The following is a 14,749-nucleotide window of genomic DNA, read 5'->3' on the forward strand; positions in this document are numbered from 1 at the left end:
TTGTAAAAACGGGCATTTGGGCTATTCTAGCAGAACATGTAGAATTTGGCAGTAGCAAAATGACACATCTACAAGTGCTACATGGCAGATAATGGGTCAGTGACTGAGAATAGGATCTCTAAAGTGTACTCACAAATTTAATTGCACAATACCAAGAATAATTTTGACTCCAAACAGGACAAGGTACAAAAAGGACTGCGAGACAAATGCAATGCCTGTATGGATGTTTGCACTTATGCAACGATCAAAGATGTTCTAAAGTCATGAAGAATGATGCTCAGTTTGATTACACCCCAAATCATACTAAGATACAGTTTGTCTGTGAAAGAAAAGACTGTCCAGTGATTTTTTTTATATAAAACTGAGTACTCTAGCCCAACAGCATGCATGAGAATAAGAGGAAGGAGTGAAAACGCTACTCGTTATTTCATGTTTAGTGGGTTTTCCAAGTAATCTTTTTTACAGATGTTCTTCAGAACACTGTTCCCGCCAGTGCTGTATATACATTTTTAAGGTTCTAGTTTGCACTGGAAACCTGAATCTAGAACTTCAGACGTTAAAAAGTGAGGAGAGGGGGAAAGAACCTCAAATTACAAAATTTCTATTCTCGAAGGGCAGTGAGTGCAGGAAAGGAGTTATTAAAAAAAAAAAAAAAAATCAAAAAGAACAGGATTGTATTTTTGGCATTAAAGCTCCCTATTTAAATTTATGTAAAGATACCATCAACGACTTCCAAGAAATTTTTTTTAAACCTAAACCCCTAAACTTAAATTTGTGAACCCAGATGCAAATAGAAAACCTCCAGCACCTGGCAAGTTCTTTCAGGTTAGTCAAAAACCATGTGTTAATTTGAGTCGTCACACCAACAGATGAGGGCAGGACAACTTATTTTTGTTTAGGGGCATTTCAGCAAAAAAAGCTAAAGTGGGAAACAGCCGGCACAAAGCTTCCTCAAGCCAAACCAACAAGAGTATATCAAGGGTTTTGTCCAGTAATGCACCAAACTGAACCTGCTAAACTGAAAACCGTTCAACCGTTTGTTTGTCCTTTCAGTTACTTTCTGTAGCAATCACCATTGGTGCTGATTTTATTAATGACTCATAGAAAATACATTTGTGCTTCAGCAAAAAACAACCACTAATTGACTTCAGTGAACACACTCAGGTTTGGTTTTGAAAAGTATTATAAATGAAATTGAAATTAGATGAGGAATATGAACAACAGAAAGTGGGATGCTCCTGCAATAGAATTTATACATTTGGTTTATGTTATCTTGAACAATACAACAGTTTTTACATGTCATTGGGGGTTTTTTGCAATGTTTGTTCATGGTTTTCTTAGGAAATAGTCTTAGTGACACTTTTTAGAAGACCCTATCATTGCGTGGAATGTGCCAATCACGAATAAAACGTGTCCCATTAAAGCCTTCCTTCCCCTTCTCTCCTTCCTATCACCTTTTCTAAAATTCTAAAAGGAAATGTTGAAGAGTTAAGGATTTTACTTTACTTGCACAAAGAGCTGCACAAATTATTTCTAATTCCAATTCTAACCTGGCTCATCTGAAGGAATGCAGGCTGGGAGAAAACACTAATGAGTTTATACTAAATCGTGGTTTATCTCCTTTAGGACACAACAAGACTGCCTACTTCAGCTGAGAGGAAGGACCTTGTCAGTCTGCCTTTACTAAACGACATATTCAAGCCCCTGGGCATGTCAGGGCATATTGAACATCTGAAAACTACCTATTATACTTGATACCTGAACTCTCAAGGGGATCTCTGAGTACTCCAATAAAACAATATATCCCACCCGCCTTTTTCTTCCAGGGAATGCTGGAACATGACGGCTACACCTCTGGAATATGCTCTCGTTACAAGCATGGATTAACACGCTCTCCACATCATCTCTTCTGCACAGAGTGGGTCAGAGCATTTGCTCTGTTCTGGTCAATGCTGTAACCAAGCCATAAGAAACACCAGGCATTTACTGGTCTAAATTGTCTCTCGTGCAAACGGCTTGCCATTGAAAGCTTCAAATGATGCTCATCCTCTCCTCCCTGCCATCCACCACTACAGGAACGTGCTTCCTCTGACACAGCTACTGCGTGCTGAGCAATTTAAACCGTGAACTAATTTAGCACATCACCACAGCAGCCTCTGCCAAGGTCCCTCATGATGAAGGCCCAGCCTGACACACTTTAAAAGCCGCTTTGGGGAAGTCTCTTGGAGGCTTCTTAGCGGGCTACCAATGTCACTTTTGAAAAGTTAGTCAGAGCTCCCAATTTCACAAGCAGAGCCAATGCCAGACAGGGCATTACTTCAAACTAGAGAGAATCTTCTGGTGCCGCTACACCTGAAAGAAAAATGGTAGCTATTTTGCTCAGCATGGTCTTCTGAAACATCTCATGAGGGGAAACCCTTACCATGAAAAGGCAGTGAAACATCATAGAAGAAAGTTGAGCTTTTTATTAGAAGAAGCGCTTGTACGCTTCCTCTTGATGGTGGCATAAAGGCTGAAAATTGACAGCTTCTGACACCGGTGATATAAGAGGTTAGTGCTATAGAAGGAAATGCAACAGTCTGACTTGACTAAATTATTAATTTGCAGAGTTGATCTTTATACAGCAGCAATGACCTTGCAATGTGATATTACCAGCTCTGATTTTGAAGGCTGTCTCGCCATCTCCCTCTTTAATAGTTCCCATAAGTCTTTGGGCTGGATACCAAAGGCACAGCAGAGCCTGTGCTGAGAATATGTTGCCCAGCCGTACCCAGCAGGGACTTCTCTCATCATGTCATCAAGATGCAATTTTCATATACGAATGGCCTCCTACAGCTCAAGACTTCTGTATGCTATCCAACATCATAACATGGTTTTAATAGACTGGTGGTTCTCACTTGCTGAGCAGCATCTGTCCACAATTAGCATCTGCCCTTTTTTTTTTTACCAAACAAACAAAAAAAAACCAACTAAAAAAAAACCCCCAAAAAACCAACCATAGGCCTGATTGGTTTCCCAATATTTCCCTATTTAGCTATTTCATGTTGAGCAGTGATATGCTTTTGAGTCCAGGCAGATGCTTTCTGGAGTAGTGGTCTGCATGAGAATGTTCCTTCGGATTACAGAACCAAAGAAGAAAGCACTAAGGCAGCTTTCAGCACTTTGAGAGTTATCAGCTGGAGGCACGAGACAGGATTTTTTTCTTTTCTTTTGTCTTAGCAAAAGATAATCCCTGTTATACACACACACACACACACAAAAATTAATTCAGTTCAGAATGTGCAACCATGAGAGAAAGAAGTTTAAACAAACTGGTGATGGAAAGAAAGAATTAGAAAACTAAAAGGAGATGAGGCTATTCCCCTTCAAAGCTTCAGTAAAAGTTCCACCATAGTAAACCTCATCACGTTAAGTGCTAACAGCAGATACAATAGGTTTCTATAGCAAAACCAAAAATCACTACAAAAATATTATCCACAAACTATGCTAAGCATTGTGCCAGAGCTGCCAGTTCAGTTCCTCTACAGCTTAGTTTGCTTTCCTTTTCTAAAAAAGCCTGCATATATATAGTCTAAAGATCATCTGTAAACATGCAAGACTATCATGCCCAGCTAAAACTGCATTAAGACTTACAACATCCAGTCAGGCTTTAAAATATGAAATGAGATTCCAGAACTCAATGCAAGCTGATATGAATGCCTTATCTATACTAGTCTGCAGGCTACAACCATTCAATCTTAGAAGGGGTTCAGTCATTTAGCTCTTCGCTTTCCTCCAAAGATCTGGATTTACCAGCCACTCATACACCACTTTTTTTTTTTTTTTCAATTCATAACCTTGATCCAGCACTTCCTCTTGTGATTTCTCCAGCTGCAACTTTCTCATCCTTAACACCTTATAAAACAGGTATATTACAGCTTTCAGAAGAGATAAAACTGGCGCAGAGAAGTTATACAGTTTCTCTGCAGCATCCGTATTTTTATACAACTTCTCTTCCTCACCCTTACTGGTTCTGTTCCAGTTATAGCACCTTTTAATTGCCTGTATTCTATTAATGCATTTGACTATTTACTCAGGGCGTATGAAAAATTGTTATAAAAGATCATCACAGATTTATTTTTTTTAACCGTGCTCTTCCCTTTCAGTTCAGCTTCTTAGATATTGAATATTTGAAACCCTATTCCGACTTCGATTAAAATTTTAAAATTTGCATGGAAAAAAAAAATCTAATTTTTGTTTATAAGATGACCTGGCCTGTGAAGTTTTTTATTTTCAAAGACACACTTCATTCAAGTTGTGCTCGCTGCATAAGCTAACAGACCAGACAAGAAAGATGCTTAGTTCAGTCAGCAATTAGCTCTTCTCTACCTCCCCCATCCCTCCATCCTCCTACCATATCAACACTTATTTAGGTAGTCATCAATTCAGGAAAAAGGGAAGGAAAATAATGGCATCAGAATACAACTAAAAAAAGAATAAATAACTGTCCTCTGTGGGTGCACTGGTTAACTATGCAGAATGAGGGGGAAAAAACATAACCTCTAAAGCTAATATTTTAAGAAAGTTAGAGAAAAAGAAGAGCAGATGTTTCATAGGCATCACAGAGTATTTTCTCAGCATCTAAAAGACATTATTGTAACACACAAAAAATTCCATACAGTGCTTTAAGATCACTCTTTTTGTTCGGAGAAGAAATCCCACAACTGGTAGGACCTGAAACAGAACCATCTGGACAGAAGTACCACAGGAACACAGATAGACTGTTCACCTGGAGATGTCTAAAATTTATGACAGCTTTGGGGCTGAACAGAGAGAGATGATAACACTCCCAACCAAAAAAATTGTCTTTGTTTTGTTGGGATTTCATTTACTTATGCTTCCTTTAATTGAAACTATCACATATACTTCTTCATCTGAAAAAAAAAAACCCCACACTAAAAATAAAAACAAAACAAATATTCTGTAGCAACTGAAAACAAGCAGAGAAAACTGGCATGCATATCGGAGCAGCACACATGCAAAGGCCTACCCTTACCGCAATTCGTCCTGAACAGAGGGAAGGTTTTGTGGCAGAAGACTGTACAGGAATACCCAGAAAAACTCTTGTTGATTTAAGATCTACATTACTGTGATCATTACAATGGCTCCCAGATGAGCACAGCATACAGAGCTTCCTGCCATGCACTGGTCAGTCTGACAATGATAACCCTTTAAATAAATCAATGCCAAAGGACTCCACAACCACAGGCAACTAGTAACAGGATTCATACATTTAATAGATCAGACATCTGGTGTGCAGGTCACAAGCAACAGCAAAATTACTAGTAACTGACAAATGTGTGGTGGACCTTGTGAAAGAAGCTGGTAGTTTCAGTCTATTTTGTACTTGAGGGACATGTGTCTACAACGCACACAATAGTCACCACAACTGGCACCTCAAAGCATCTCTGACCAAGAACTGTGAAACACTCTGGCTGTGAAGAGCAGAGCTCAAAGACCTCTGTAACCCAGCCTTAGCTGACAAAAACGGAACATGTGGGAAAATCCACTGTCACCTCTGGCAACGTGTCTCCACAAACTACTTACTCTCACAAGTAAAGCCTTGATTACTTCCAGTCTGAATCTGTGCCATGTCATTTGCCAACCATGCATATCATGCTGCTCTCTGAGGTGGGTTCTCTGCACAGGGACCCGCAGAAGGTCTACCCATCCAAGCTTCTCTCTGCAGATAATACCTCTCTGGAACAGAGCCTGAGCAACTGCCTGACCAGAGGAACTTCTAGCACCCCTCCATCCCCTAAGACTCACACTGTACTCTCTCCCGCATTACATACAGCAACCACTGCCCCATGCAGCAGAGGAAGCATTCTTGCTTTTGCCAGTATTCAGGTGTGTGTGTTTGGGGGTACAGTGGGAGGAATGGTAAGAGAAGATTAAGGATGCTGCAAGTTCAGCTGCTTGGACGCGACTGTCCACCACAGCACACACTTTCTAGAATGGGATGCAGCTGTTTTCAAGCAGCTGCACTATCCACATCAACATCCTGTTTGGTTTAGGCCCACATTCATCTCCACGTGACATCTACCAGAACAGAGTCAAACACCTGGAAAATCCACAGAGAAACATTCCTAGCTTCAACGGACCCGCAGCCAGATTTGCCTTCACTTACTTCACTTCCATAAACTGGCACAAAATCTGTTAGACTCCCGATTTCACGCAGTAGAGTAACACCTAGCTGGCATCATTTGAAGCAAGAGGGGGAAGAACTGCTCAGGATTCATTGCAGTGCTTCCACATGCTCTGTAGGTTCTGACTGACCACTCCAGCTTGCTTCAGATATATGGATATCACAACAGTCACACCTTTGCCCTTTTGGTCACCAACCCCAAAAGCTAGTTGTCCCAGCTTTAAAAAGAGAGTTCTACAAAAAGATCATAGAATAATTTGGCTTGGAAGGGACCTTTAAAGGTCACCTAGTCCAATCTCCCCTGCAAGGGACAGGGCTCTGAGCAACCAGACCTTGAACGTTTCCAGGGAGGGGGAAACGTAGAGGGTGGATTCTACCACCTCTCTGGACAACCAGTTCCAGTGTTTCACCACCCTTCCTTATATCTAGTCTGAATCTACCTTCTTTTGTGTAAAACCATTACCCCTTGTCCTGTCACAACAGGCCCTACTAAAATAAAGAGTTTGTCCTCATCTTTCCTATAAGCCCCCTTTAAGTACCAGGCTTACAACAAGGTCTCCCTGGAGCTTTTCTCTTCTCCAGGCTGAACAACCCCAACTCTCTTAGCCTGTCCCCATAGGAGAGGTGCTTCAACCCTCTGATCATTTATGTGACCCTCCGCTGGACCCATTCCATCAGGTCCATGTCTTTCTTGTATGGAGGACTCCAGAGCTGGACACAGTACTCCAGGTAGGGTCTCACCAGAGTGGAATAGAGGGTCACAATCACCTCCCTCGACCTGCTGGCCACACTGCTTTTGATGCAGACCAGAATACAGTTGGCTTTCATCCCCCAACCTGTATTGGTACTAGGGATTGTCACAACCTGACCTTGCAACTGGCCTTGCTGAACCTCATGAGGTTCACATAGGCCCATTTCTCACGCTTGTTCAGGTCCCTCTGGATGGCAGCCCATCCCTCAGATATGTAAATTTCACCACTCAGCTTGGTGTCACGTGTAAACTTCCTGAGGGCACACTTGATCCCACTATGTCATTGATGACAATATTAAACAGTGCTGGCCCCAGCACAGACCCCTGAGGTACACCACTCATTGCTGATCTCCATCTGGACATCGAGCTGATGAACACTACCCTCTGGATATGACCACCCAACCAACTCCCCATCCACAGAACAGTCCATCCATCAAATCCATACCTCTCCAATTTAGAGAGAAGGATGTTGTGGTGGGCCATGTCAAAGGCCTTACACAAGTACAGACAGATAACTCACTGGAGAAACCCAACAGGTCACTACCAGACATACTATTATTTAAAGCACACTCTGAGGTATGTTTCCCCATCTGCCTTTCAGTGCCTCTCACATGCTGAACACAGATTTTAAGACCTGAACTAGCCGAGAAATAGATTAGAAAGCAGGTGGCAAGAAACCTAATTATTCTCCTCTGTATATGGCTTTTGTGTGGATTTATAAAACATCTGTGAGTGTTCCATGGGCAGCCATCCAAAGCGCTGTGGAGAAGCCAACTTGATTCACCAAGGCTATTGCCTCTGTGCCTCTGCAGGAACACAAATGATGCCGTTGGACACCGTTCTTACTCAGGGGGTGACTTCTGTGCATCTGAAATAACAAAGCTTGCTCCATACAGCACACAGTCCTTTCGCTTTGACACATCACCATAGGTTTATATGATGGGAGTTAGAAACCTGCATCTTTAAACTACAAAATGCTTGCCTCAGCGGTTAAGATCTTGTATAACAATGGTACAATGTATTGGAACAAAAGCCTTAGGATGCTCTCTAAATATAAATTAGTTTAAGGACTGGTTTTATTAGAAGACAACTTTCCTTGAAACAGCTTATACAAAAAGAACTAAGGGGTAGATTTTGGTAAATTCCTTCCCGTCTAAATTACTTGCCTTACATAATAATTTTGCATCTTATACTTAATGCAGCCTGCCAATGTCTAAAGGTGTAAAAAGTCTTAGAATCCAATTTATTTTTAAACCTACTTTTTCCTGTTATTCCAGCTTGAAAGCATGCAGTAACTTCCTAAGGCCAAACTTAGATTATGAGCCACCCATAAATGAGAAATCCATGAGGGTTTGTAAATTATCATTGACATGATGTATGAAACACAATTTCAGTAAAAAAACATTCTTTTTTCTTTATTTTTTTTGTTTTTAAGTTATTTCCCAACAGACACACACCATGTAATCTAAGCCAACATAATACTTTCTTGTGAAACTCTCCAATCATCTTCTAATAGCCTACCAACTTATGAGGAACTAAAGCAACATATATCCAAACACTGCAGTATAAAAAGCTCAGAGGAAAGCACACTTTTAAAAAGGTACTGTGAATGTTTTAAACAATCAAGTAAAATGAGTCTATAATATGACAGAGTAGGGGCAATGTCATAAGTTTCTACAGTGGAAAATAACGTTACAATCCATAGCAAGTAGATGTTCACCATGTTTGCTTCTATTTCTTGAGTATTACACCCTTGAGTATGGACAACAAAGCCAGATTGGTCATTTTAATTCTCTATCCACCATTATCAGCACCAAGTGCTGTATCAGAAGTATTACTGCATCAAAAGAGTCATTACTGAAACTACAAAATCTGACAAGCAAGATGTGGGTAATTTGTGACATCTTTGAGAGCTAAAGTATGCATCCATATTCATTTATTCCAGACAGTCAAAAAATTTGCCAAATTATCTTTGATAACACGTTAATACAACACTTCTGAGTTTTCAATGTCTAAAAACACCTACCTTCCACAGCTTGCACAGAAAGGTTTGTTTAGTGAAGTGTTTGTAGCATTTCCTCTAGGTTCACTAGGAAATACTTGAGATAAAATATTGGCAGCAAAAGACAAATGCAACTACTGTAGTCCAAGAAAAGGCAGCTTTTTACAGATGATCAGCATTTACATAAATACACATACACAAAGCAAAACTTCAGGAAAAAAAAATCTCATATCACTGCAATTCCATGTTTAAAGGCCTGAATAACATTAGGTGAATTTCTGAACACAAATGTAAACTCTCACTTTCCACAAGTGAAAACTGGGGGGCAAGAGGGAGACACACAGGGAAAGCATTCCCATTTGACTTTGGTGGACTTGAGAACAAGTCCCAAGCACAATGTGGATACACTAGTTGTAAACAAACCTACCTGGAACCTGGCAAAGATGTAAATAACAAAGGACATAACACAACCTAACAGATGTTTTCTAAGCCCTTGTTCCTAAACAGAAGCATTTAGTTACAAACAAGCACCACAGTAAGACCATTAATGATAAAGTAACTAATAATCACTCAGTTCCCAAACAAACAGAACTTGCAACCCTTCCACTACTTTAGAGAACTGGCGAGATGTTTCAACAGTTGTTTTCCAGACCACCAGCACATAAAAGAGTATTGCACACTGAGAAAATAGAAGGCACCGTTGGAGAAACTTCTTTCAGAAGCAGGGACGAATAAAGCAAGTCCATCCTCAACTAGTGACTGCCTGTTCCTGTGCCACTTTTGAGACATTATTGTGAACCAGATTGGGAACAGATCTGGGTAAATATAATCCTGCATGTCTTTTGTGGGGGTAGCTAGAGGAAGAAATAGTGACTTAGTTATATTTAACCCACAGAAGTTACCACATCTATTTACCATGCAGCCTCCAAAGCAGATGCACCACCACAACCAAGGTGGTGGTGTGCGGGCTGCCAAAACTACCACCACCACAAGAAACGCTGGCTTGAGGCTGCAGCTGATCTGCGCCATAATTAGTCTTCCTACTTTTCTAATCATGATTATAAAACAAAGCAAGCTTCTATTCCTTTTAGAGAACAGCACCCTAGAGGAAACATTACCTCTCCCTTACTCAGTACAACTGTTTATCTCTTCAACGAAGAGCACTCTTGAAATTCAGTATGTTTCAGATTTAACAAGCATCAGACACAACAGAAGTCAGACAGTATAAAGTCAACAGCTAAAGCTCTGCTTCAGTACACTTGTAAATTCAAGGTCAACCCTGAGTTCACCATTAACTTGATTTTGGTTTTAATCATGACGCATTAGGGACACTTTTTGCTCAGCTTACCTATTGACTTGCCTGGGAGAGGTGGAAATTCTGTAGTTTAAGGACTGAATTTACTAGATACTTTTTACATTAAGAGAATGAAAAGCAGAGATTCCCAGCAGCATCTGAGGGGTAACACCAGCAACTGCCTTACCTGCTATTTTGCTGTATTTCAAGAAAAGTAGAATGCAGGGAATGAAGAAATTTAAGGGGACAACAGTTCCCAACATAAATCAAATAGGAGGATTTTAAGGTGTAGCAAAGCCCAGTCAAACTCCCCTCCTTCAAAGGTAAGGTGATGTAAAGAAGAAAGCACATGAGGCCAACATAGGAGACTTGCAGCTTGGTCCCAGCTCTTTCACTGTTCAAGATGACACAACAAATCCAGTCATTTCAGCTGTTCAGATCATCTTCCCTTCAGTAAAATGGGGAATACTACTTCATGGTAGATTATTGGAGACCTAAAGGTGCTCTGCTATATTAGATGAATTATAGGAGTGAACACTGGTTCCTCCCACACCCCAAGCCTAAATAAGGCTATTTTACACAGAAAAGGACTGCAAAACTCTTACACAATCATCTGCTAGAATCAAGAAAGGAGCTCAGGTACAAAGAAGGGTTGGTCATGGGGAAGGGGGAGAAGGAATGTTATTATTTATGTGATGCTTGAACTCCACACAGAAGGAAACTTACCTTTATTATTAAATTAAGAAAACAATCCCATTATTGCATTATATTGATTGACACTATAAATGTCTCTTCCTTTGCCAACTAAGATTTCTTGTTGTTGTAACAGAAGCAATAACAAAATCTGTGACTGGATCCCAAAAACTACAGCTGTCAATCATTTCCACAAGAAAGTCAGTCTCAAATACCAATGTTACAGAGCAAGTAATTAACCCAAAGATGCTTATAACAGTCAACTGCAAAGTAAGGATTTACCATGGAGTCCCCCATCCCTCTTACCTCAAGCATAGGGCGGGCACTGTCATGGATTGAAAGAATGTGCGTAATGTTATTCTTACTCAATTGCTCTACATCTCGGGCATCTGTGATAAAGGAAAAAAAAAAGAAATAGAATTTCTTTAATCTCTTGAAATAGCCCACTCCCTTTTCCATTGTGCATGTTGAAAATCACTTATACTTTGTACATTTCTTTTTGAAGCTTCATGAAGTAAAGCAAAACCCCAAATGCAGCTGTTCAAGAACATCATCATCAGAGTGGGTAACGGGAAGACACACTTCTAACTCCAAAACAAATTATATACTATATAAAGAACAAGCTTAAGTGACTCAGGAATGTGTTCTTAAGTCAGAAGTTTCATGTATTTTGCATCTGAAATATAAGTCTGCGTATGCCTGTGTGCAGGTGATGGCCATCTGAGCAAGCAGTCAGAGCTGTACAAGAAATAGCTTACCTCCTCTCTACCCACAAATCCCCCTTCAGGAGGTGTGTTTTCACTTGGGACACAGACCTTGTGATATCCAAGTCTGAGGAGCAAAGCCAACCATATCACCTGAATTGAGATATTAGCAGACAAGCCAAAACAATAACTACATTCTTACTTCCTGTGGACTAGTAGGGGAAAACGTGCATTTAGCCAACACACACCATAATTTTAAGTCTGAAGAGAGACTGACTGATAAAGCTATCGAACTTATGAAAAAGCAAAATGCTGCAGCAAGGAAGCACAGTTGTGAAAAGGTGGTTCCTAGACTTGCAACCAAGGGGTTTCAAACATTCAAAACTGGAACACAAACTGAGGCGACTGAAAACTTGATGCTACATGTTGTGAAAGAACAGGTTTGTTTCTATGAGAAAGAAGGTAAAATAGATTATCTGTCATCACTGAGCAACTTTCCCCATACTAAACCATTAGCATGCCAGAAAATGACCTCAAAGAACCACTAATACAGGTAAAAGTTAGTTTGTGTCCATTTACTTTTGACCTTTTCACTTGAGAATGGCACAGCACACCATGGCAATTACAGCAGTGGTTTTATGATGTGAACACCTGCCTTCCAAATCTGCCCATACAATCTGTTCACATTAGCCTGGTTGCACACAAAAAAAAAAGAGCACTGACCACAAAGGTTTCAAACCGGCTCTCTCTAGGTACAAAAATAACAATAGCATCACCTGTACATTCTTTATGTACGTGCAAGAGTTCAATTAGCATCTCTTGCTTCATCTTATTCCATTCTACTATAAAGTTTCAATGCCTTTTCTACACCACAAAGAGGAATTGGGCATTTAATTATACTGCCCCATAGACAAGATCCATGTGAGCACAGTAACAGGCAATAAAATTTAAACCTAATCCAATTATGAAAGCTTCTCTAAGCCTAACAAAAATGAAGAGTCAAAACTGCATTGATTTCACTTGCTACTGTTTAAGCCTCCTGGAGAAACTGGCTGCTCATGGCTTAGATGGGAATACTCTCCACTGGGTTACAAACTGGCTGGAGGGCCAGGCCCAGAGAGTGGTGGTGAACGGAGTCAAATCCAGTTGGCGGCCGGTCACGAGTGATGTCCCACAGGGCTCAGTACTGGGACCCGTTCTCTTTAACATCTTCATCAATGATCTGGACGAGGGGATCGAGTGCACCCTCAGTAAGTTCGCAGACGATACCAAGCTGGGTGGGAGTGTCGACCTGCTGGAGGGTAGAGAGGCTCTGCAGAGGGATCTGGACAGGCTGGATCGATGGGCTGAGACCAACGGGATGAGTTTCAATAAGGCCAAGTGCCAGGTCCTGCACTTGGGTCACACTAACCCCAGGCAGTGCTACAGGCTTGGGAAAGAATGGCTGGAGAGCTGCCTGGCAGAAAAGGACCTGGGGGTGTTGGTCAACTGTCGGCTGAACATGAGCCAGCAGTGTGCCCAGGTGGCCAAGAAGGCCAACAGCATCCTGGCCTGTATCAGGAACAGCGTGGGGAGTAGGACCCAAGAGGTGATCGTCCCCCTGTACTGGACACTGGTGAGGCCCCACCTCAAGTGCTCTGTCCAGTTTTGGGCCCCTTACCACAAAAAAGACATTGAGGTGCTGGAGCGGGTCCAGAGAAGGGCAACAAAGCTGGTGAGGGGTCTGGAGAGTAAGTCTTATGAGGAGAGGCTGAGGGAGCTGGAGGTGTTCAGTCTGAACAAGAGGCGGCTGAGGGGAGACCTTATCGCACTCTACAACTACCTGAAGGGGGGGTGTAGAGCGGCGGGGGTCGGTCTCGTGTCCCAAGTCACAGGAGACAGAACAAGGGGAAATGGCCTCAAGTTGCACCAGGGGAGGTTTAGATTGGATATTGGGAAACATTTCTTCATGGAAAGGGTTATCAAGCATTGGAATAGGCTGCCCAGGGAAGTGGTTGAGGCACCATCCCTGAAGGTGTTCAAAAGACAGGTAGACATGGTCCTCAGGAATATGGTTTAGTGATTTTTTTATTACTTATTTGTTTGTTTTTTTTTTGTCAGAGTTAGGTTGATGGTTGGACTAGATGATCTTTAAGGTCCCTTCCAACCTAGACGATTCTAAGATTCTATGATCAACACCAATTAATGCCTAGTCCTTCAGGATAGAATTAACAGAAATTCCGTCTGAAACAGAATTAAGGTTTAGCTTCACAGAACAAAAAAAATTTCCTAAAAATCTCACAGTGAGCATTTCAAAGAAGAAACGTTACTGTTTGCCACAAGAGGTCTTCTAATCCACCTGGTCTTCAGATTTCTTTAACAGTCCACAGGACAATCTTGGTTCTTCAGAGAACACCTAAGGAGGTGAGGGTTTGGAAATCCAGAAGCCAGCCTAAATGTCCCTAAAAATCACTGCTTTCTGATCTCCAGAGGCTAAGGAGAGATTTCAGAGCCTGGTGGCTGGAACTCACTGTGTTAATGCATACCTAATAAAATCAGACCCCGATCTCTAATTATCAGTATGACCCACATCGTAAGACATGGTTTGCCACACAAGGCAAACAGCTTTAAAAGAAGACATGATCCAAATTAAAAATTTACTGCTTTGAAAAAGTCTGAAAGGCCTAATGGACACAGTATGACTCAAAATGACTGAAAGACTTTAGTTCTTCAGTTAACCAAGAACCCAGAGTAATTTCAACAAATCAAAACTATACAGTAAGATGGTGAGATTTCAGACATTCATAGAACCAAGCTGGAAATGGCTATCCCAGACCTACATACCAGGGTTGCCAACAGATCCTCAATATATTTAGGAAATAACCATTCAAATCACAAAAGCAGAGGAGAAGAAGCTTCCCAGCCTATGACTGTATTATCTGGATCTAAACTTTAAACAGTTTACAAAGGGGAAATTCCCCTGGTTCCCCTGGCACCTGCCGTAAGTGTCTACAGATACTACAGACAAAGCTCTTTGAACAGCAGTACAAATGAGAGATCCTGTCACTCATGGTCTCACAGCACAAATTACAAAAAAAAAAAAAAAAAAATTAAAGGGGTTATGAAACACAAAAGAAAC

General features: G+C 41.1%; 1 protein-coding gene across 1 annotated transcript in view; it reads right to left on the minus strand.

Moving 5' to 3' along the window:
* Positions 1–14,749, minus strand: part of DUSP22 (dual specificity phosphatase 22) — a 52,733-nt gene that overhangs the window by 19,689 nt on the left and 18,295 nt on the right. Inside the window, exon 3 of the mRNA XM_014940985.1 lies at positions 11,234–11,316. Coding sequence (XP_014796471.1) covers positions 11,234–11,242 — 9 coding nt within the window. The 5' untranslated portion in view covers positions 11,243–11,316. The remainder of the gene's footprint in view (positions 1–11,233; positions 11,317–14,749) is intronic.

This window comes from Calidris pugnax, unplaced genomic scaffold, assembly GCF_001431845.1.
Source record: "Calidris pugnax isolate Ruff unplaced genomic scaffold, ASM143184v1 scaffold8, whole genome shotgun sequence".
Classification (NCBI taxonomy): Eukaryota; Metazoa; Chordata; class Aves; order Charadriiformes; family Scolopacidae; genus Calidris; species Calidris pugnax.